Source organism: Geotrypetes seraphini, chromosome 3 (assembly GCF_902459505.1).
Source record: "Geotrypetes seraphini chromosome 3, aGeoSer1.1, whole genome shotgun sequence".
Lineage (NCBI taxonomy): Eukaryota > Metazoa > Chordata > Amphibia > Gymnophiona > Dermophiidae > Geotrypetes > Geotrypetes seraphini.
The window spans coordinates 284,204,429-284,229,816 of record NC_047086.1 but is presented as its reverse complement, the minus strand read 5'-3'; the positions used below and the strand labels follow the sequence as shown (position 1 = coordinate 284,229,816).

The 25,388-nt window shown below is 42.9% G+C and overlaps 1 protein-coding gene across 3 annotated transcripts in view; it reads right to left on the bottom strand.

The window, feature by feature from the left end:
• Positions 1-375: 375 nt before the first annotated feature.
• Positions 376-25,388, bottom strand: part of GNPAT (glyceronephosphate O-acyltransferase) — a 169,316-nt gene continuing 144,303 nt past the window's right edge. For all 3 annotated transcript variants that reach the window (XM_033936353.1, XM_033936355.1, XM_033936354.1), the window contains 2 exons: positions 12,756-12,817; positions 376-1,235 (listed from right to left, as the gene is read on the bottom strand). In XM_033936353.1, the coding sequence (XP_033792244.1) occupies positions 1,192-1,235; positions 12,756-12,817 (106 nt within the window). In that variant the 3' untranslated portion in view covers positions 376-1,191. The remainder of the gene's footprint in view (positions 1,236-12,755; positions 12,818-25,388) is intronic.

Sequence of the window (25,388 nt, the reverse complement as noted above, 5' to 3'; positions counted from 1 at the left end):
AATGGTTGCTTGAAAGTTCGCAGAAATTTCATTTTACCTTTGGTGCTCTCTTATGATAAAAGTGAAACTCACATTTGGGTATTTGGAATATTTAAAATTTTTTAAAGTAATGAAAATACTCAAAGCATTTTTTTTTAATACCCTGAAGCTTCCTCCTGCTTTTTTCCTGGTATCCTGGAGGAAGACCAGAATATCATCAGGCTTCATTCACAGTTGGAGAATATTGTTCTCATTTGTAATCCTCTACTTCTCTTATCTATCTCAGGTATTGCCATAATGTTCCTTGACCAGGCTGACAAGCATATACCCTGAAACTGGTCAGTATGTGCCGATGCTGTGAAGTGACTGGAACTGCTGCCAAAGCTTCCTCATCTCCAGCCAGCCTCAGCCAAAAACTACTCCTTGAATTAATCTATTAATTATTTTTTTTTTTAGACAGTGTAGACTGTATTATTAGCAAGACTGTTTCAAGTGCTGTAGCATTCTAACTAGCAAAACTGGACTAGCCTTATCTGTAGTATCAAAGAACTCAATTCCACAGTGCTAGGAGAGCTTTCACATTATTTCACTCTATAATAGGTGAGAGGGAGGCCAGAAAAAAAAAAAGAAAGAAAGATTTAAACAATGATGAAAGGATGGTATGTGTGCAGGAAGAGAAGAGAGGTACGATGATTATAAATGGTGTGTGGCATGGAATTTGAAAAATACAATTGTCACTACTGGTCTAGAATTTACAAGGTAAAAATTGGTTTATATGAAAGTCACTTCACATGTGCAAGTTTTCTCATACTCTTTTTCTCCATATCATATCATTTGCCAAGAAGTATAATTGGAAGGTTAGCAGTAGTAGGACAAGGAATCAGGGTGCAACATCTGCAGCTGGATGACAGAATGTGTTAACTGACATGGTGCATGGGCCTTCTCTTCCTTCAAATACACCTCTTATGTCCAGTGGCTTAGCAAAATTTTGCACTAACTGAAACAGGGACCAAAATTACCTTATATAAGGAAGAGAACGTATTAAGCTAAATTCCATTGCCTTAAAGACATTCCCATCATTATTAGTATTTTAGAAAAATATGAGCCTGAATGGGAGTGCATCTCCACATTTAAGTTGCCTGGTCATACTTTCTCGCTTGTCCAGTAACAATAGCGATGCTATCCACAGATCCACAATTGCTTCTGTTCATACTACAATCTTGAGATCAGCCTTTGTTCACTAGGTATCCTGGAACCTAAAAATACAAGCACAGAAATTACAAAAGGCTATTAACAGGATAGTTCTGGAATTTATTCCCCCAATTTTGTCTACAGTATAACCACAGTGATAAAGATACAAGGAAAGCACATCACCACCGATGGCAATGATATATTTTCTGAATAAAAGTGCACATAACCAGGACCTTAGTGATCACAATTAAATAAATACATTGAAAGTAATAAATAATCATGCAATGTACTAGTAATACTCACATATTAGAGACCCTAATAATTAATGCTTCTATGATGCAAGAAATAATGCTTCTATGATGGCAGATAGTGACCCTCATGGTCCACACAGTCTGCCAACAAGGTGGCTAAAGCCACACTGACCACTGTCTGCAAGTTAACCTATTTCTGGATTCAGAACTAGAGCAGTTGTCAATTTGCTACAATATCAACCAATTATATTTGGCACAATCAAGGAACAGTGACTGTATAATTTCCTGGAGACAAGCAGGGGATATGCAGGCACACTTAATGGTGAAGTTCTTAGACCAGGGGTGTCAAACTCAGGCCCGCGGGTCAAATTTGGCCTGCAGGGTAATTAGATTTGTCTCTCTGTTCCTTCCTTCCCTCCCTCCATCCCGGCTTCCCGGTCTCACCTTCAAAGCAGCCTACAGAGGATTGCCGGTTGGCTGTAGCGAACCTAGCAGGCTGCTGTTGACCTCCGCAGCATATTCCTTCTGCTGCAGTCCCGTACGTCAGAGGAGGGGCAGGACCGCAGCAGAGGGAACATGCTAAATCGGTTAGCGTACCTTAATAAAAAAATTCAGCCCACAACTTAGCCTATATTTTAGATTTCGGCCCCTTATGTGATTGAATTTGACATCCCTGTTTTAGACTAATCCTGTGCGTCGGTGCTCTTCCCTAGCTAAAATAAGCTTTTAGCTTACTGGGCATGTGCAGGGACTGTTGCCTTCTGTGGTTCCTCCCCATACCCTGTCAGTTTTTTCTTTAGCCACTCTTAACAGTCACAGCTCTCCACTCTTACTCACACACTTTTTCAAAAATAAATTTTAGAAAACCCAATAATAAGAAAAAGATACAGCAAAAAGGGAAAGCAACTTTCCCTTATTTCAAATAACTCCAATCAACATCTCTTCACCAAGCCTTCAGAACCCCCCCCCCCCCAATGAGGAGATCAAAAGAATAATGTCTAAATTATTAGCTGAACAAACTAGCAGCTCAAGACCACCAGAGTCTCTCCGTTTTCAGAGGCCAGCACCAGCAACGGCAGTATTCAGCTTCATGGCTCTGCGATCTACACAAGGAGATGTCTGAATTGAACCTGCTGATTTCTCCTTCCTCCCAGAGGCTGGTGGAAGTGATCTGCCAGATCCGCAAAGTCGAAGAATTAGAAAAAGTTGGGGGATCAGGTTGAAAAGCACCGAAGACTATCGGACACACAGAGCCATTACCCCCTCACCTCCGACTTCAAAAGCTCCTTTATAAGCTGCTGGCTCGCAGCCTATCCAGTTGTTTAAGTGCCAGCAGAAGGGAAGGAAGGCTCCCATGGGCCCAGCTTTGGCCTCGCTGTCCTCCCCCAACACAGACCAGCATCATCAGAGAAACTCAGATACTAATTCCCACTCTTACAAAAAAAAAAAAAAAACCTTCTCCTTCCTCTTCAGTTCCTACCAAGGGTCAGGCAAAAAATAAAAAGGAAAGCTCCTCAGCTCCTACAAGAAGTAAACCCTATACCTCAAAAACAGCCCTCCTTACTACCCCCTATACCTTTCCTCACTCACAAAAATTTTTCTCAACAACAAATACCCCAATCAGCTTCATTTTTAACACTCTTGCAGTTCTTCATTCAGGATAGTGCTGCTCTTCTCTAGCCCTGGCAACTCTAGCATTTGTGCCGCCATTTCTCTCTGCGCAACAGACTCCTTTGTAGGTAGATTAGTCCTCTCATCCCAAACTGAGAGTCAGTCTATTTCAGGAACCAGATGAGTCCTTCCACATCTCTCTGTTCCTCCCCTCTTCAACCCTCAGCATCTCCAGGAGCATGGTCAGACCCTGAAGAGAATATTCCTTCAAACCAAAATCTGACTACTTCTGCACAGTTAGCTACTCAGATAGAGGATTTGGAAACACTCTTATCCCAAGTTCTTCAAAAAAATTTCCACCCTTCTTAGCCTCAATCAGAATGCTATGCCTGCTAATAAGAATGACTTTCAGGCCATACTTCAGTCTTGTCAAACACCATCTAAGGAACTAATAACGCTTCCTATACATTAAATACTTCAAGACCTCCAAATTTCCAATTGGCAAAAAAAACTCATCAATTTCTACTGCATCTAAACACCTGGAACTCAAATACAAGATGCAGAAAGCCCCCTGGCCATGACTTACAGCAGCTACCACACCATTCTATGGTCTCTAAATCAGCCATTAAAAAAGCTAAAACATCAAAAACACAATTCAATACTCCGCTAGGGAAAGACTGCCATATTTTGAACTCAGTAGGTAAAAAGGTTTACCAGGGTGCCACAGTATAACTGCATCCAAAATCACAGCCCACCAGCTCCAAATATTCCATTTCTAGCATACAATCATCCAGAAGTTCAAAGCTGCCTTGAAAGTTTTGAATATTCTCTGATATTGTAGCAACCCTCCAGGATGTTTTAAAGGAATCCACATATCACCTCATCAAATCTTTTTTTTATTTATTCAATTTATGTTGAACTTATTACATGCCTCAGGAAACAGAATAAAGCTATTACAATCACTTATATTACAACCAAAAGTCATACAATCGTATTTAGGCAAAATTATATAGCTAAATCCCCTATAAGCTCACAAGTAAAAGAAGGTGAGAAAATTATAGGAAAAAGAGGAACTCATTAAATCTAACTATGATGTTTATATGATACGATTTCCAAACAACGTGCATCTGCTAAATGTATTTAGAGATCCTCTCTGAGATCTGAGGCCTTGAGTGTTGCAATAACGATAGCTGCTGTCCTGGTAGACAGCTTCTTTGGTAAGAAGGTGAAAGATATTGTCTCATAACTTAAGGAAGACTCCACAGCTATCAGAGAGTCCTTGGCACTCCCTGTAGACCAGTGGTCTCAAACTCAAACCCTTAGTGGGGCCACATTTTGGATTTGTAGGTACTTGGAGGGCCGCAGAAAAAATAGTTAATGTCTTATTAAAGAAATGACAACTTTGCATGAGGTAGAACTTTTTATAGTTTATAAATCTTTCCTTTAACTGTTAAAGGAAAGATTTATAAACTATAAAGAGTTTTACCGTATGCAAAATTGTCATAAACTATTTTTTCTGTGGCCCTCCAAGTACCCTATTTTTTCTGGAGCTCTCACATTTAAAGTTTAATATCTTTCCTTTCTCAAAACTGACTCATTTCAATCACTATTTTGAAAATAAAATCATTTTCCCTATCTTTGTTGGCTGGTGACTTTATTTTTCTGTGCTTTTAACTATGTTTCCAGGGCCTTCTTGTCTTTTGACAGAGATTGGCTGGGCCGGAACTTCCTCCCCGAAGTTAGAATTGACGTCGGGTGGCGAGAATTGGTTGGCTCCGAGCTGGGGAAGATAAGCAGGAAGAGCTAAGACCTTGGCGATGGCCTGTTCCCCGATTGCGGTGGCTTGAGGGAGGGCAGTGAGAAGGGAAGGGAAGCAGATTGGGGACCCCTGCTTTAGGCGAACCGCAGTCACAGTCTGTACGCGATTGTCCTCTCCATAATCGGAAAACTTGTGAAGTGGAAAGGACAGATTGCAGGCCGCAAAATAGTCCCTGGGGGGCCGCGTGTTTGAGACCGCTGCTGTAGACCAACCGCAATAATATTGCATCTGCCAATGATTTCTCCTGCAGGCCTTAGCAACAATTTTTTCAGCAGTTCTATCCTAAACGATGATTCTTCCCTTATAAAAAGCCCACATATCAACGTTCACAACCCCAGGCCTATTAAAAAAAAAAATTGTTAGAGAGAGAAAACAGCAAAGCTTCACCAAATTTTTGAAAAGTTACCAGTAGGAGGCCAACTCAGTCATTTCCTCCCTGCCTGGCAATCCATCACATTGGAGTGATGGGGCCCGACTATTATATCCTCAAGGATATTGTCTCAACTTTCTATCACAAATCCAACTTTCTTAAATATCTCAATCTTCCCATACCCCCCTCATCATCACATTCTGCTACATACAGCGGAACTATTACTTCTCATTCAAAACAATGCAATAGAAAGAGTGGCCGAATAACAGCACAATATGGGCTTCTACTCCAATTTTTTTCCTAACCCCCAGAAAGACTCAAGGCCTTTGGCCAATGCCAGATCTCTGTTATCTCACTTCCTCTGTTATAATACTTCCTCTGTTGAAACCCAATGACTGGCTGGCCTCCCTAAATCTCAAAGATGCATACACCCACATACCCATTCACTCTTCATGTTGGAAATTCTTTCACTTCAAGTTTCCAAACCAGTACAAATATAAGCATGGCGATAAAGATACAAGCAGAGCACTTCACTACTGATGGCAATGATACATTTTCTGAATAAGAGTGCAAATAACCAGGCCCTTAGTGACTACAATTAAATAAATACAGTGGTACCTCGGTTTACGAGTGCACCGGTTTGCGAGTGTTTTGCAAGACGAGCAAAACATTCACAAAATCGGCACCTCGGAAACCGAGCTTGCCTCGATTTGCGAGCAGCGCCCCCTGCGATCCGGCACCCCCCCCCCCCACCCTGATCTGAAATCCCCCAGACCCACCTGAACACGCTGCTTACCCCCATCTGGCCACTGGCACCTGCATGTCCGGTGCGTTGGTGCCAGTGCCTGAAGATCTGCGTCCTCATCTTTGCTGGGCCTTGAGCATCTGCGCATGCACGCTCTCTCCGAGCATGCTTCTGGAATGAATTATGCTTGTAAACCAAGGTACCACTGTACATTGAAAGCAATAGTCATGCAATGTACTAGTTATATTAAAATATTAGGGGCCCTAATAATTAACAAGAGCAAGAAGGAGGAGTGTGTGCTGCAGTGGAGGTTAAAGCTACAGACTCAGCAACCTGGGGTTGTGGGTTCAAACCCACGCTGCTCCTTGTGACCCTGGGCAAGGTCATTTAATCCCCCCCATTGCCCCAGGTACATTAGATAGATTGTGACCCCGCCGGTACAGACAGGGAAAAATGCTTCAGTACCTGAATAAATTTATGTAAACCATTCTGGGCTCCCTTGGGAGAACAGTATAGAAAAATGTATAAATAAATAATGCTTCTGTGTCACATAGTAACGTAGTAAATAATGGCAGGTGATGACTCACATGGTCCATACAGTCTGCCCAACAAGTTGGCCAGAGTCACACCCTACCACAGTTTGCAGGTTACCCTCCTATTTCTAACATTGGAAATAGAGCTGTTGGCAATTTGCTACGATACCACATAAATCATGGAAAAGTGATTGTATAAATTTTGGCTGCAGCATAGTCACATTCATTGTCAATACTCTATTAAACCTGCTTAAGGTGTATACCCCGAAGGTATCTTTGGTCCCTAAAGTATTCTCAGTTTATATTTATAAAGTCAAAATGTTAAAAGGGAAAAGGGAGTGGGATTTGATATACCAACTTTCTGTGGTTAAAATCAAAGTGGTTTACATATTAAATACAGGTATTTATTTGAACCTAGAGCGATGCCCAGAATCACAAGAAGCGGCAATGAGAATTGAACACGGTTCCTCAGGCCATTGCACTAACCATTAGACTACTACTCCACATGTCAAATTGTCAGAATTCTGTTGAAGAATTCAGCTATTTTTAGGTGTATGGATTGATTATCATTTTAGTTTTAAAGCCCATTTTTTTTCTTGTTTTTCATCAGGAGGCTTGGGGGGGGGGGGGAAGAGGAGGTAAGGCTATCGTGTCTTGTTAATTACCAAATCCTGTCTACTGGGCCATGTCAAATAGGGCTCCCAGATATTCCAGGGTCTGTGAGGGCTTCAGATGACCCTGGGCAGATTGAACACCAACTCAAAGATTGAAGCAAGGTGATGACTTGGGCAGTGACTTGGGCAGCTCTGATCAGTAGTTTCGCTAAGCAGCTCTGATCAGTAGTTTCTCTGTTTTGTAATTCTTCAAGGTGGTTGTGGCAGTATTCCTCTGGAGGAACACTGCCACAACCACCTTGAAGAATTACAAAACAGAGAAACTACTGATGGGGCCGCTAAATGGGAATGTGCAGGTAAGCCTCCTTCAAGTCTAACAATATCAGGAACTCCCCTGGCAGGACTGCAAGATCAATGAATTAAGAGTTTCTATCAGGAAACATATGACCCTTAAGAGCTTATTTATGTGCTTGAATTCCAAAACAGGATGGAAGGAACCCCACCCCTTTTTTTGGCACCATGAAGTAGATTGAATATCTACCCGAACTTGCCTCTTCTGACAGTACTGGAAGAACTGCCCTATAGCCTGCAGCGCGTGTAGGGTGTTGAGGACTGCCTTCTGCTTGCTGGGAGCATAGCAGGGGGATTCCAAAAAGATTTCTGTGATAGGAGACTCCATCCATTTTGAATAATGTTGAGTTACCACTGATCCGTGGTAATTTTGGTCCACTCCTCAAAGAATAGGGACAATTGTCCACCTGCCCGAATCTCCTAGGAGTGAACTGGCTGACCATCATTGGGAAGACTGTACTGTGCTGTGCGCTTGGACTGAGAGGCAGGACGCTTGCTGGGACGAGAGGACTGCCACTGCTGAAAACAATTCCTCTGAGATCCCTGGGTGCATCCTGGCCATTAGCGTGTCGAGTCCCAAAACCAAGCCCATGCCTGTGACTGATGCCCTGAGTCTTTTGGCTGATCTTCCGGCAAGTGCTGGGACTTAAGAGTCCTCTAGATCAGACATGGGCAACTCCGGTCCTCGAGGGCCGGAATCCAATCGGGTTTTCAGGATTTCCCCAATGCATTGAAAGCAGTGCATGCAAATAGATCTCATGCATATTCATTGGGGAAATCCTGAAAACCCAATTGAATTCTGGCCCTCGAGGGCTGGAGTTGCTCATGTCTGCTCTAGATCCTTGACAGATTGCTCCTTGCTGAATAAGAGCTTCCCTGTAAAAGGAAGTTTTGTAAGTCGTTTCTTAGACGCCGTGTCTGCTGCCCAGTGTCACAGCCATAGCAACCATCATGCCATAACCGTTAAGGCCATCTGCTTGACCAACACCTAAATTAGATCAAACAAGGAATTTGCCAAGAACACCAGTCAGGTCTCCAAATGCATCAGCAGACTCCGCCAAGAAAGATAGGCTCACAACATATAAACTATACACTGACACTTGCAAAGACAGGGCCACCACCTCAAAGGTGAGCTTAAAAGAATTCTGTAGCTTTCGATTGTAAGTGTCTTTAAGTGAAATGCTGCCTTCAACAGGAACAGTGGTTTTCTTGATGATAGCTGCCACCAGCAAGTCCACCCTAGGCAACCTCAAGTTCTCTTGTTCCTCTGCATGAAGGGAATAAAGGCGCACCATAGCATGCACCACCTTTTAAATGGAGTCCGAAGAGGATCACTGAGCTGTGATCTGCTGGCCTTATGAACCAGAAAATCCCTAAGTGGCCACCTAATGCCAATCATTTTAGGGTTAGAAATAGCTGAAACTGAAGCCTCTTTGTTCATAATACTAAGGGCTTCTAAAGCCCGAACAATGAAAGTCAGGAGTTCTGAAACACCCGAACCACGGATGGGTCACTGGAGTTCCCCTGCTGCTATCTCCATTTCTTCCAACACATCAACAAAGGAAGCAGAAATGGACCCCACTGATTTTGCAGCCTCTGAAGCTTCAAGCAAAATTAGAGGCTCAGAGACCCCTTAGAGAGGTTCATGGAGGCTATGTTTCTTCACAGCCAATTCCTCCAGGCTGTCTAGAATAGAAGACGACTCAAGAAGCGTAGGCTGTGCCTATTTAAGATAAGCCTGGTGAAGCAGCAAAACAAATCCTGGGGAAAAGGATTCCTGAGCCTCCCTTCTCCCATGAGCCAACCCAAAGTTTGCTGCTGACCCACACCAGCACTCACAGAGGAGCCCAGCTGCTGTCCAGGGCTTCCCTCAGACATAAGCACCGAAATGGCAGTAAGATCAGAGAGTTCTTGTTGAAGAAACGAGATATGCTAAAAATTAAAAGAAAATCTTCTTGGAGGCTCGTGCAGCGGTATGTTGCGAAGACAAAGTATAGCCCTCGATGAAAACCGGCAAGGTCCAGCAGTTGGAGATTAGGGTCCAATGATGTTGAGTCAAACAATTTCCTATAGGATGAGGAATAGGATGGAATGACGAAATAGTGGCCAGATTCCAGTAATAGTTCAGTGGCAATTAGACTGGTGGAAGTAACGATAAGTAACGATACCTTTGTCAACCAGAATTTCAAGTAGATGAACAAGATTAACTGTGTAAGAATGAAGCAGTGAAGGCACAACAATCAAATGAAGTGCAACAGTTTGTACGCTGAGACCAGGCCAAAAACTAAAGTTAGATGGTCTATGCAGAAATTATAGGTATTGCTTATGGCTTTCAGAGGACTTGGAGAGCACTGGTACTGGTTGTGCTCATTGAGGGGAATGATTAATTATTAGTTTTAGATGGGAAGAGTATGGAGGATGAGGATTAGCAGATGACCCCCTTCTTGGCTCAGAAAGAGTGGGGAACCTCTCAATAGTGTTGATATCAGAAATTGATAGAGAAGTCTCCTTGTTTGAATGGAGTTCTGGTAAAGATAGAGTATATCCTTAAGTTTTCCCAGTGAGGCTGAGGAGTGTTAGAGGTATTGGGTGAGTGAACATCTAATAGATATGTATGGGGGATGTAGAGCATTGATTAGGTGTAAGATGCCAAGAAGTTGAAAGAACTTCCATGAAATAGGAGTTTGAGATGTTTGGCTCCAAAGTGCCCTAGAAATCAACACTCTCAGAGTTGTGGAAGACATTGATGGTATAGTGTAGCGCCTTTTAAGGGATGCACTCTACTGTTTAGAATCATGCAACTTGGAGGCTGGGGAGGGGGGGGAGATCATACTGCGACCTTGCCTGATGATATTCTGCATAGTTTTTCTAACATGAGCTCATCTCTTGAGCAAGGGAAATTAACAAGGCAATCCTGAAGAGCGAGTTTCAACCTAATCCATGAAGGTATGCTTTCCATCTCATTGCAATAGACAAGGATGATGCTGTAGAAGTGACAGCAAAAACATCAAAGGGTGATCTTGACATGAATGACCTGGTCTCAAGGAGATCATGTGAAGTTTGCTGAAAATGAAAAAGTTGGTTTACAGGAATGAATTGTTCTGAATGAGACAGGTGTTGAACTAAGTGCTTAAAATAGAATGTCATATAGGAAGCACAGTTGAGTTTATAATAATAATAACAGTTTATATACCGCAGGACCGTGAAGTTCTATGCGGTTTACAATGATTAAAAATGCTACAAATTGAGTAGAACTAACAAAGTTAAAAACTAGTGACTAACAGCTCTAGAGATCAGTTATTGTGGGAAAGATTGTACAAATCAGCTACCTAGGTACTTCAGGAACAGATATATATTTTAGGTGTCTCCTAAATTTAAGTAGAAGCATAATAAATTGTTCCAGATCTTTACCCCATAATGATATGACTGGTAAGCATTATATTTTGAAATAGCTTACAACCAAATTTATGCAAAGTATGACTTCCCCTACTTGAAGGTGTAGTAGCATATGATCTGGAGCTGGAAGATCTCTTTGAAACAGATTCAATCAGAAATTGAAATTGCAATTGTGGCCCATTAAAGCCAGGAAAGGAGTGTACCCTGTGAAGGGAATCCAATGTGGATAGATCCATTGGTATATGCAGGAAGTCTCCCAGTGCTTCAACATGAAGTCCCTTATAAAGTTGTGGATTGGGAATTCTAACATTCCCTTGGGAGCTGCTCAAAGTCAAGGGTATGAAAAAAATTTCAGTTCTTGTTCAGATTCCATATGCACAGAGCTTGGCCCATTTGCCTTATGAACATGGCAAAGGAAAGGCTCTCTGGAGGTTACGTATATCTAGGTGGAGGAGGAGATGTATCCGACAAAAAGTCCATAGTTCTCCAGTGCAAAATACTATTGTATAAAATAGTTCCTTCAGAAGGAGAAGCTGTGCAGTGTGATGGCTACAGTACCAATGGCCACAGTAACAATCGAGATTGACTCCTTAGTCTCCCTCAATACCAGTCCAACTTCAATTAGGAGGAAGTGCTCTGATGAGACCTGGAGTTACATTGAGGAGGAGACTGAGATGCAGTACCTTGAGGCCTAATACAGCCATGCTTGGCTGGGCCAGTACAGGTGGAGTCGGTGCAGCAGTTGGCTTCAATTGGCCTCAAGGCATCGCTGCTAGCTCCTGTTGAAGCAGTTCTCGTAGTTGTACCATTGAGGGTACCAATGATACAGGGTGTCAAAGTGTTGGTGAACTTGATGTCGAGAGCGAGACTGCTGTCGACACTGTTTGGCATACATCATTTTCGGTGCTACAGATGCCGGCTTCATTTGGTGAAGTGGGAATCCTGCTTAGCTTGTTTATTTGACGGTGTCAACATTGGTACTAAGGCAACCAACACCGAATAATGCGACGATTGTGATGTCGATATTGGGCATGGAGGACAGCTGCGATGAATCCTGGAGTCCAAAAAGTGTTTCCTTTGCAGACGTCGAGCCTTCAAAGAATGGTTTTGTAACTTTAAACAACGATAGTCTACCCAGTGCTCAGGACCAAGGAACTGAAGACACTAATTATGCGGATCAGTGACTGATAGGGCCCTATTGCACAGAGTACACCTCTTGAAGCCGGAAGAAGGTTTCAGCATCGAGGGAAAAACTGCCAATGCAAGAATGAAGAAATCAATTCTACCTTGGAAGGTTGAGTAATTTCACAATTGAAAACAAGTTGATGCCACCAGCCAGATACCCAGCTAAACGGGGGCTGAAGGTCCAAAAACAAAAAAGTAAGATTTTTCTACAAAACTCTGAGAAATTAAAGGAATGATAAAGAAGAAGAAAAATAAGAAAATCGATAAGGGAAGGCACAAAAAAAAAAAAAGAGAAAAAATAGCGCAATTGGAGAGACTCCAAAGACACATGTCTTCTTAGCTCCATGGAAAACTAAGAACTAATGGACCAGCGATCTGGCATCGGGCAGAAAGGCACTCGCGCATGCACAGTACAGGCAGTTTTGAAACTTCTAAGAAGTTAAAGTGACAATACAATTTTGCACTGTCCGTACTGGGCTCTGTGGATGACGTCACCCATCTGTGGAAAATGCTGCCTACTTGACCTGGGATAAACTAAGATACTGTAAACAAACTACGTAGTGATAGGTTCAAACAAAATGCACCTACTACAATTACTGACACTACTGATATATTATTTCTCCATGGTAAACTGTAGTCAAAACGACATGTACTAAACCAAGATTTTTTATTATTATAATAAAAGTACATGCAAAAACATTTTAACTTACCAAGCTTATCTGCTGTTTTATTAACAGCTTCTTTGTCTGCACAGAAAGTAAATCCATTGGCCCTATTCAAGATGAAGAACATGTTATACTGTTCTTGTTCTTTCACACAAAATTCAAGACCTGGTTATACATTCAAACAGTAACAAAAATAACTTATTTATAAACCCTCATGCTCCTACTGATTTACAATGGAGTTCTTAACCTAGTCTTCAGGACACACTGAACCAGTATGGTTTTCAAGATATCCACAATGAATATACATGAGATAAGTTTCCAAGTTTATTAAAAATTTGACAAAACGCTAATCAAAATTTAAGCGTTGTACAGTAAAAATTTTAAAAGGGGTCCTTTTAGACTATTAATAACATAACTTTACTTACTTGAAACAATAGGTAAGTGGAGAGAAATACAATTTGAAAGAAAGAAAGAACAATTAAGGACAATAACATTAGGAAAGGGAGAAATCAGTTTTAGTATAGAAAATAAGCTTAGAAAGTCCCTTAGATCAATTAACAGCCGTATGCATCTTTAAATGCGTCTAAATTCTGTTCGGATCTTAAATGTAATAGTAACAAATTCCATATTGTTGGAGCAGTCGCTGCAAAAGAAGAAGCCCTACAGGTACTAATGATTTTTAGGGATGAGACATGAAGAAGATGCTGTGATGCAGATCTTAAGGTTCTCTGAGGATCATGTGGAATCAGGAATTTATGGATAAAAGCAGGTTCCTTGGTTTTTATTGTTTTGTAGGAGATTAAATCTATTTTGTAAGTGATACGGTGATGAATAGGTAGCCTGTGAGCACTTTTTAACAGAGTAACGTGATCAAATTTTTTTTGCTTGTAATAATCTTTATGGCAGTATTTTGGATTAGTTGTAATCGTCAAATGTCTTTTTGGCAGACTCCTTTGAGCAGGGACTTGCAGTAGTCAAGTTTGAAAATTATGAGGGAGTGAATTAAAATGTTAAGGGACTGAGAATCAAAAATGTTGGATATGGATTTAATCATTGTGAGCAATTCTTTCATGCATATTCATATTGTGGATATCTTGAAAACCAAACTGGCTCAGTGTGTCCCAAGGAATGGGCAGATAACCCCTGATCTACAATAAATAACCATCCCATGTTTTCTTTAATATAAAAAGATTAGGTTCTTACCTTGCTAATATCTTTTCCAGTAAATAAGGTATGTCATGCTGAACACTAGAATATTCTCCAGCTTTTCAATTCCTCCTCCTTCACCAAAGGACTGTGCTGCCCCCTTCAGTTTGTACCAAAGCAGGCGACAGCCCTCTATTGAAACACCAGGTCATTCATTGGTATGGGAAGACTCCCCAACATACAGTTCTGTTCTGAAAAGGTACAACATGTTAACATGGAAATTGAATAATTAACACATTGGCAAAACATACTAATCAGAAACCTTTATGGAGCTTGAACAGTCCTCTAATAATTAATAACAAAAGGTTGATTTTCTTATCCTTGAGATCTGACTGACATTCAAACTTTCAGTTTGGACTCAAACATTCTGATTGAGACAGAAGGCAGGCGGAGAAATAACTGACAGGGCAGGGCTTCAGCATAACACACCTTATTTACTGGAAAAGATATTAGCCAGGTAAAAACCTAATCTCTTTTTCCAGTGCAATAGGTGTGTCATGCTGAACTCTAGGGACATACAAAAGAAGTCCCAGGAATTTAGGATAGGACTTCTGCATCGGCTTGTAACATACTGAGTACCCGACAGTGGTGTCCTGCCTCGTCACCACATCCACTCAAAAACACTTGGAGAATGTATGAATTATGGACCAAGTCACTGCCCTACAAATCTATGCAGGTAAAATCGCCAGAGCTTCTGCCCATGAAGAAGCCACACTTCTAGTCGAATGTGCCTTCACAGAGACCAGCAACTGTGCTACAGGCAATATATGCTGACCATACTGTTAGTTGATGTTTTATTGCATTTTTTCTGTCAAAACATTTTTTAGTATTTTTAATATGTATGCATGCAATTTTGTAAACCACATAGTTTTTATGTGGTATATAAATTTTTAAATAAAGAAATGGACATGCAAATCCATCTGGAAATGGTGGCCTTGGACGATAGTCTGTCATGTTGAGCCAGACTGGTGAGCACAAAAAGATGGTAAGATAGTTGAAATTCAATAGTAATCTCTAGATAATGTAAGAGGGCTACTCTCAATCCAGTCTTTCTTCTTTGATCCTGTGGGCTGGAATGCCAGCAATCTTACTTCTTCATTGACATGGAAGGCCGAAACAACCTTTGACAAAAAGGATGGAAATGTGCACCTGGAAACTCCGTGATCTTGAGGAAGGGCTCTCTGCACAACAGTGCCTGTAACTCCAAGACTCTTCGCACTGACGTAATGGCCATGAGGAAAACCATCTTGACCGTGAGATCCATTAAGGATACCTCCTTAAGAGGCTCATATGGAGCCTAATTGAGGCCAAGCAAGACTACATTAAGGGAAACAGTAGTTTCACCGGTGGTCTGAGCCTTCATGCCCCTTTTCAGAAATCTGGCTATATCTGGATGAGATGCCAAGGGAGATTTACATTCTTGGGCCCTGAAGCAAGAAAGTCCTGACCCTTGGACCCAGAGCAACACCACTGCAAGACCCTTGTCAAGGCTTGCTTGGAGGAAATCTACCACCATTGAAATCGGAGCAGAGAATGGCCCCACCTTCTCCTTAATGCACCAATGCTGAAATTGTCTCCCATACTTTAGCATAAGTAGAGACTGTTGAAGGCTTCTTGGCTCTGATGAGAGTAGCAATAACTAACTCTGAGTAGCCTTTAAGCACTAACGCCATGAACTCAAGAGTCATGACATAAGAGCAAAGCCATCTGGATCTTATATGACCACTAGCCCCTGAGACAGAAGGTCCAGCAGTACCTGTAGTCTGAGACCTGCGCCCCTCTTCAAACACACCAGGTGCACATACCAGTCTGCATGGCCAACCTGGTACCACGAGGATGACTCTCCCCAGATGATTTGCAATTCTGCAGAGAATCCACCCTATCATGGTCCACATTGGAAACAAGAGCTCATTTTTTGGGCATGGCTGCACCAAAGTATCCAGACCTGCAGTTCTGGACTAGGATCTTCAACTGAAGAAGCGGTCCACCTTCTTGTTTCTCACTGTAGCTATCAGATCGAACTTTGGGTGACCCTATCAAAGAACATGGATTGGAAGGCTGTGTCCAATAACATCCATTCCCCTGAATCTAGGGTCTGTCTGCTGAGGTAATCAGACTAGACATTGCCTACTCCTGCTACATGTGCCACTGAAAGCGCCTGAAGGTGTCGCTGTGCCCACCAGAATAATAAGCAGGCCTCCAGACTCAGCTGGGTGCTCTTGGTGCCTCATTGGTGATTGACATATGTCACCACTGTAGCACTGTCCGAGAAAACAGACTGCCTGACCATCCAGCCTCTTCTCCAGCTGTTGTAATGTCAACCAAATGGCCCAAAGCTCCAATCTCTGGAAGGCTGACCAACGCCCCTAAACTGGCTGTCCATTTCAGCAAGTTTCCCAGCTGAACAGGCTAGCATCCATAGTCAATCATCTACAAAGGTATACTAAGCGGAATTCCCCTTGATAACCCCTGTGGGCTGAGCTACCAGTTCAAACTGGCTCAGGATTCTGGATTCCATGGCAGACACATCAACAGGGAGTCTGACTGGGGCAACAACCATGAAGATGACTCCCAGGTACTCCAGGGATTGGGACGGAACCAGTTAGCTCCTTCAAAAATTTATTATCCAACCCAGGCTCTGTAGAACCTGGACCACTTGAGGCACAGCTTGTTCTCATTCTGAGAACAATGGAAACCTGATCAGCCAGTTGTCCAGATATGTATACACCTGCAAACCTGTCCTTCAGAGATGTGTGAGGCACTGTCGCCAGACCAAAGGGGAAACATAGAAATAGACGGCAGATAAGGGCCATGGCCCATCTAGTCTGCCCACCCCAATGACCCTCCCCTATCTTTCTCTGTGAATAGATCCCACGTGTCTATCCCATTTGGCCTTAAAATCAGGCACGCTGCTGGCCTCAATAACCTGAAGTGGAAGACTATTCTAGTGATCAACCACCCTTTCAGTGAAAAAGAATTTCATGGTATCCCCGTGCAGTTTCCCGCCCCTGATTTTCCACGGATGCCCCCTTGTTGCCGCGGGACCCTTGAAAAAGAAGATATCTTCTTCCACCTCGAAGCGCATGACTTTGCATTTTTTGGCATTGAAGCTGAGTTGCCAGGACCTAGACCAGCGCTCCAGTAGGAGTAGGTCGTGCATCATGTTGTCAGACATTGAATTTATGTCTGTTGTGCTTTTGCCCACTACATTGCTTAGTTTGGCGTCATCGGCGAATAATGTTATTTTACCTCGCAGCCCTTCTGCCAAGTTTCTTATAAAGATGTTGAATAGGATCGGGCCCAGGTCCGAGCCCTGCGGCACTCCACTGATTACCTTCGTCATTTCGGAGGGGGGTACCGTTCACCACTATCCTCTGAAGCCTACCTCCAAACCAGTTCCCAACCCATTGAAAGCAGTGCATGCACATAGATCTCATGCATATTCATTGGGGAAATCCTGAAAACCTGACTGGATTCGGCCCTCAAGGAGGGACTTTGGGGGCCCCTGGTCTAGGTCCTGAAAACCTATCTTGATCCATGTTAGGATCTCTGAGCTGAGGCACCTCCTGAGTATTGCTGAAAGACTCTGAAGCCATGAAAATTAGATCGCCCTGAGCCTTTCGAGTTTGCGATCTACTGTCTGGTAGACTTTGGCCGAAGATCTGCCATGTTGGCCACAAGATCATCCAGCCCCTTTCTGAACAGCATTTCTCCCTTGAAAAAAGTCTACTAAATATAGCCTTGGAGGTGAAATCTCTCTCCCATTGCCTGATCCAGCACATTCTTGGGCTGAGATAGAATAAGCCAAGACTTTGTTCATGACCCTGATGATGTCAGAAAACATCAAGCACAAAATCCAACCCTGTTGACAAAAGCTGGGGAAAAGGCTTGCTGTCCACTAAGGTAAGACCTCACAACCTGATATGACAAGCACGTGCCATAAAAGAGGTCGCTTTGATTCCCAATGATTTGAACTGTCTTTTAAGAATCACATCTACTCTGCAATCCTGCATGTCCTTTAACACCATGCCTCCCTCACTCGGCAGGGATATGTGTTTGATTATCTGGGCTACTAAGGAATCTACCTGACACTCCTGTGCCAATGAATAAAGCCTAGCCATTGTTTAGGCTACCTTTAATGAGCCTTCAGGAGCATCCCAATTCTCCATGACTAAAACACTCATATCAGGATTCCAGGGAAAAGATGTGGATTGGGCTTTCACTCCACTCAGAATAGAGCACAGCACGAACAAAGTCTGCTGGGAGTCTTAACTGTAGCTCCTGCAGGGAATCAGTAATGAGTTCTAGCAGAGCCAATGGCTTAAATGACCGTAGGATCATCCCCATGGTCGAGGGCCACTACTGCATCTTGCGTACTCGCTCCCATCTGTGATCCTGTTTCTCTCAGCATGGTAGGCTCACTCTGCAACAGCAGAGGTATACAGAGAGACTCTGTCCACTGAGTCTCTTTCAGAAAGGTCCACCAGATTCTGGCCTGCCTTTGCTATTGAGGCAGGCTTGCCCTGGATGACCAATCCCCCTCACATGCCTCCTGGTTTGCTGCCAGACCTCCCCTGGAGATCCTTGCCATTCAAATAAGCTCCTCACATCAGATTAATAAATTCAGGAGAGAATGCAGTACTAAGCAGTGCTGAGTCCCCTCTAGGCGACTCCACCTTGTGCCTCCTGGGTTCTGTGACTTCCTTACTCCTACGCAAGACACAATTTCCACAAGCAGCCGACAGGATCTGGAACCAAGGACCCACCAGTTCAATGGACTGACATGGACCGACTCTACAAAAAATAGAGCAAAGCATCATGCGATCAGAATAACTGTCCCTCATATCTCCTAGCAAATGCTACCCCTAAATTTAGAGCTAGCCTCATGCAATGGATACAAACTACACTCACGGAAGGTCAATTCCCACCAGAACTAGGTGAGATTATAATCACCCCACTATTGAAAGATCTCAAAGGCCCAATAGACAACCCCTCCAACTATAGACCCATCGCCTCAATCCCATTATATGTTAAACTAATAGAAGGTCTAGTTGCACAATACCTCACCAACTACCTTGAAGACCATAACATACTCCACCCCTCTCAATCAGGATTCAGAACCAACCATAGCACAGAGACACTACTAGCAACTTTACTAGACACAGCCCGACAGCATCTTAGTAAAGGAAGAAGGATGTTGATAATTCAACTCGATCTCTCTGTTGCATTCGACCTAGATCACACCATACTATTTCAGATACTAGACGCCATAGGAATCTCAGGCAGGGTAAACAACTGGTTCCAAGGATTCCTTAAAACAAGATCATACAGAGTAAAATCAAACGATCTTAAATCAGACCCCTGGTTTAATCCCTGTGGAGTACCACAAGGCTCACCATTGTCGCCCATGCTCTTCAACCTCTTCATAGCCTCCCTCGGTACCACTCTAAATACTCTAAATGTAACATCATTCAGCTACACAGATGACATAACCATACTCCTCCCCTTTGACACCCAAGACCCCACTACAACAGGCAACCTGAAAACAACAATGGATGTTAGACCACAAACTAAAGCTAAACTCGGACAAAACAAAATTTCTACTACTTGAAAAGGACAAAAACCCATCCATAACAGAATTAGAAATAAATGTCACCAAATACCCCATACAGTCTTCTTTAAAAATCCTTGGAGTATCAATAGATAGATGATGCACAATGCAGGTCCAAATCAACAAAACTACTCAAAAAGCATTTTTCTCATCATATGTGCAACCTGCGGAAAATAAGAAAATTCTTCGACAAAGAGCAATACAGGATCTTAGTCCAATCCCTTGTCCTAGGACTATTGGACTACTGCAATATCCTCTACCTACCATGCCCCACAAACTTGATAAAACAACTACAGACCATTTAAAATACAGCCCTCAGACTGATCTACTCACTTGGAAAATTTGACCATAGCACCAATGCCTATCTAGACTCACACTGGCTACCGATATGAGCTCGAATTCAATTTAAATTTTACTGTCTATTATTCAAAGCAATAAACGGAATTGCACCTACCTACCTACCTACACAACCGCCTAAATCGAAACCTCATATCCAGACTAAGGAGAACTCAGACCCCATTCTCCTACCCACCACTCAAGGGTACTCAGCGCAACAAGATATATGACGGCCTCCTAGCGACACAGGCAGCGAAATTGGACCCATCTATTTCCAACCTGCTGACAGCAACAAGTGACTTTAAATCATTTCGAAAAGAACTCAAAACTCTGCTATTCAAAAAATCTATAGAGTTTTCTCAACACTCATCTATAGAGTTCTCTTCCCCTTCCCTGCAAGCTCCCCGTTGTCTTCCTACCACTCTTGTAATTTCTCCTCAATAATTCAATCATGTAACCAGCCCCTAAACTACAACTTCTCTAAATTCAATCCTCTTATTTCTATCTATCCTCAATTGCTCCTCAAAACCTCCACTATGTAACTAACCCTAAATTGTAACTTCCTGGAAATGTCCAGCCATCTTCTAATGTAATCCGCTTAGAACTGCAAGGTACAGGCGGAATAGAAGTCACTAATGTAATGTAATGTAATTTCAGGGCTCTGAAAGAGATTTTCTCCCAGAAGACAGGCCCTCCAAAGTCTCCTCAGCCCTAGAGACCCGAGGAGAGGCTAAGCCAAAAACTTCTGCCCCCCCCCTTCACAAGCTGCGGGGCGTGTGGCACAAGGGCACTCTTCCAGCATCCATCCAGCACAAATTTGGCATGAATTAGGGGCAAAATCGCTAAGGACTCCATCACTGCCAGTCTTGAGGCAAAATGAGGCGTTTTGAAGGTTCTGGAAAATTTTGGGAAAAAAATTGGGAAATCCAAGATGGCTGTGGCGGCTGCGTTTTGACACGAAGAAAGGCTCATAAATAGTTTAACTGAAAACAAAAAAACTAAAAAAAACAGAATTTCTCATAGGTTGCAATAGCCTTACTCACTGTGAATGTGCTGCAGCTTGCCTCGGCTCTAAAAGTAGCTGGATCTAGAAGAAATCACTGCTTCAATGAAACCTTTCCTCCAAGGCTGAAATATTTGGGCAACCAGCTGAACCGATATCTGATTGAATCTTAAAACCCCATAGAACTGGAGATGCAAAAAAAGGAGGGAGACAAAATACAGCTGGTACCCCAAGAGCCCCACTGAGCCCCTTGTACCTGCTCCTAAACAACCTGAGCTCAAGTCCCTGAAAACTAGTAGGCAAGCAAAACTTCTAGGGGTTTGGATCCCAAGCTCCTTAAAAAGTCTCTGCAAACTGGCCAACAAATACCATCGACGGACTGACCAGTCTGCTTCTCCTCCATGCAGGCAGAACTTTCTCTCCTGACGTGGGGAACTGTGAGCACTGAAATCCAACAAAAATAGAAAAAAAACCACCAAGAAATATACAGAACAGATCAAAAAGACTCCTTCCAGCTCACGTGCAGAAGGAAAAATTGAAGGGAACAGCAGACTCCTTTGGTGAAGGAGGAGGTATTGATAAGCTGGAGTGGATTCTTTTTGCACGGCTTACAAGCATGAGAAGAATACCCTAGTGTTCAGCATGACACACCTATTAGATCTAAGTGCTCCTGTTCTTGAACATCAGTTTGGGTATGAGAAACATTAGTTGAACTGCATATCCCTCAACTTCAAAATTCAGGCAAGTTCTCTGGACTTTGCTCTCCAGAGAACGCTCTTATGGTGAGCAGGAAGGCTTATTATCTGGCCAAATTAAGATATCCAACAGGCTGCCCAAAATAATTCTTAGGCCTAAGCAATTACATAGTGATCTCATATTGAATAAAAGGTACCCTTCACTGATGGGAGAATGAGTGTTTTCCTGTCCTTTTTGTGACAAGTGAAGTGTCTATGGGGAAGGGAGTAGGGCGGAATGAATCAAAGGAAAGGTTCCATGGATGAATAGTGGCAGTGAAACCCTTCTGCTACTAGCAACCTTTAGCCCAGTGTTTCTCAACACACAGTACGCACACCCTTAGGGGTATGCAAGCCACTTGTTGAGTGTACGCAGCACTGGCTGCCGCTGAGAATATTGCCTGCCCAACTGCTGAAGCCACCGCTGGGGATCCTTCCTTCCTGCCCAAACCCTCTCCACTGAAGCTGACATCAGAGAAAAGCCTTCCGGGTTGGGGGGGGGGGGGGGGGAGAGGGGTTGTTCCCAGTTACCTCATTTGAGCTGCACTCACTCCTTTTGCCTTCAGCGGCATTTGTTGTAGGCAGCGGTTCACATGCTGACCTGGTAACCTTCTCTCCGACCTCAGAGCTGACGTCAGAGGGAAGGTTTCCGGGTCAGTTACATGCAGCGTGTGAACCACTGCCTTCAACAAGTGCCACTGAAGGCAGAAAGAGCGAGTGTGGCTCGAATAAGTAAGGGGACATGATCCTTTTGGGACAAAGGAAGAGGGGAGGGGGAAGAAGCGCATTGGGCCATGGGAGTATTGATTTCCTGGAATTTACAGGTGTGTGATAGTTGTCACTGATGATATGAAAACTGAGATTGTGAATGAATCAAAATTAAGTGAATAATTTAAAATGCAGTACCTATACATTAAAATTTGGAAATTCAGATGAGGTTTAGTGACAAAGCCTTGAGGATTTATAATTAGAGATTAAGTTCACAGATTGGCATTCCTGTCTCTACATTCTATCTATGCTACGGAAGTTCAGAAGGTTGATTTTGTGACTCTTAAGACATAAATTTATGTACCATTCTTCATATACATTCATGGAGTTTATAGGTTCTCAGAGGAACAGGAAACTTGGGTGTTTTACAGAGAGAATCTGTTCCTTGTAGATTAGAACATACAATGCTAATTTGGAGGTCATATGGATACCAGGATGTAGATATCAAAACTAGGCTTTTTACTGGCTTTTTACTGACATGATTGATATTTGAAAAGGTCAGAGATTTCAGAGATCAAAAGTGATTTAAAAAGAAAAAGTGAAACACTGCCACCTGCTGGGTTCAAAAACTTAAACAGAATGGACTTTCAATGTTAACACTGACTTAAGGCATTTTTGAAAAGGACACCTGGAATACTCTCCCAGAGAAGGTTATTGCAGAATCCACCGTTCTAGGATTTAAAAGCAAACTAGATGCACATCTCCTTACGAGAGGCATAGAGAGATGGGTGACTAAAATTACGCCAGGTATACACCTGGCTGGGCCTCCGCGTGTGCGGATCGCCGGATTTGATGGACCGAAGGTCTGATCCGGAGATGGCAGTTCTTATGATCAATTGTGCCATTGTATTCTAAAGCATGATAATTATTACAAATGATGTCACATAGGGTATAAATCTGTTTGTCCTTGCTTTCTCCCTTTGAAGAGCACTGAAATTCTGATGGCTTGCTCTACCCAGACAATAGGAGCACTGTTAATAAATTATAATTGTTTATTACATGGCTTTTCCTCATGTCTGTTATTTGAATTCACAGAACAGAGTCTCTAGTCCAGTCATGTGAGAGAGAGAATCCATTCTGGCAATTCTTCTGGCCTCGATGTTCAAATCTTCCAGCCTGGCTTGGACAGGAGGGGCACGATTTTGGAACAAAGGCTGGAAGACAGGTAGGAGGAGGGGGCATGAGCTCAACAGACAAAAGGAAGGGAGGGGCATAAAGATAGGACACAGAAGGAAGGGAGGAAGGGGGCACTAACTTGGGACATAGGAGGAGGGAATAGAAAGGAAAAATTGTTGGGCATGAGTGTGTGAGTGAGAGGGAAAGAGTGCACATAGGGAAAGAACATAAGAAGTTGCTTCCACTGGGTCAGACCAGAGGTCCATCGCGCCCAGCAGTCCGCACCCGCGGCGGCCCATGAGGTCCACGACCTGTCAGGTTTTCTTGATTTAGCCCTATATCCCCTTATTTTTCTATCTATATTCTTTCTATACCCTATCTACCTCTATCTGTACCCCTCAATCCCCCTATCCTTCAAGAATCTATCCAATCCCTCTTTGAATCCCCGTAGTGTACTCTGTCCGATCACATCCTCCAGGAGCGTGTTCCATGTGTCCACAACCCGCTGAATGAAGAAGAACCTCCTGGCGTTAGTTCTAAAACTGTCCCCTTTCAGTTTCTCCGAGTGCCCCCTTGTACTTGTGGTTCCCCGTAGTCTGAAGAATCTTTCCTTGTCTACCTTCTCTATGCCTTTCATGATCTTGAAAGTTTCTATCATGTCTCCTCTAAGTCTCCGCTTCTCCAGGGAGAAGAGCCCCAGCATGTCCAGCCTGTCAGCGTATGAACAGCCTTCCATACCTTTTATCATTTTTGTCACTTTTCTCTGGACCCGCTCAAGTCCAGAGAAGAAAATTGGACAGAGAAAGAAGAGAGAGGTAGAGATACATGGGGGAGAGAAGAATGAGAGGGAGAAATGTTGGATATGGTGGAGAGGGAACAGAGGGACAGATTGAAGGGGAGGAATATTGTACATAGTGATGGAGGGAGAGATGTGGCATTGTGCTGGAGAGGGGTGACAGAAGGAGAAATGGGCATGGGGCTGGTGGGCTGTAGTGAAATATGCTGCACATAATCCAGGAGATGAGAGAGGGAGAAATGTTGGTTGTGGCAGTAGACAGGGTAGGGAGAGATGCTTGGATCTCTCAAGACAGATGGACAGTGAGAGAGAGGCATGTTGCCAATGGGGGTGGAGAAGAGAGGAAGAAAAGTTGGACTCATGGAGGGACACAGAGATGTTGGTTGGGGAAGGGAATGAGGTCTGGAGAAGAGGAAGCCTGCAGGAGGCAGAAAGATTGGATACACAGTCAGAAGGAGGTGCAACCAGAGACTCATGAAAATCACCAGACAACAAAGATAGGAAAAAATGATTTTATTTTCAATTAAGTGATCGAAATGTGTCAGTTTTGAGAATTTATATCTGCTGTCTATATTTTGCACTATATTTGTCTATTTTTCTATAGTTGTTACAGTGACATTGCATATATTAAAGTCATCTGCCTTGACCTCTTTGAAAAAAAACCTGAATATAAATGATAATTAAGATTTTCTCTGCGTACAATGTGCTTTGTGTTTTTTAAATTTTGTGGTTACCATTATATATTAATAAGATTATATTGTCTGTATATGAAAAATGGATAGAAGAAATTGCATTACAATTAGTAGTATTATTATTATGGGGGTGGAGGTCGGGGCGGAGCTTAGGTGGTGGCAGTCGGTTGATATTTGTTAGACTTAGGGGGTACTTGTCTTGAAGAAGTTGAGAAACATGGCTTTAGCCAAACCTGAAGGGGAACAGATGCTAGCCCACAGGCAAGGGGAGGGAGAGAGAAATGTTTGAAATTGGAGAGAAAAGACAAGAAGAGGTGGTGGACCTAGGAGTTGAAGGGAAGGAAATAGAGATATTGGATAATAGGAGAGGAGACATGTTGAAACATGGGGTGGAGTTGGAAGAGGAAATAGAGATT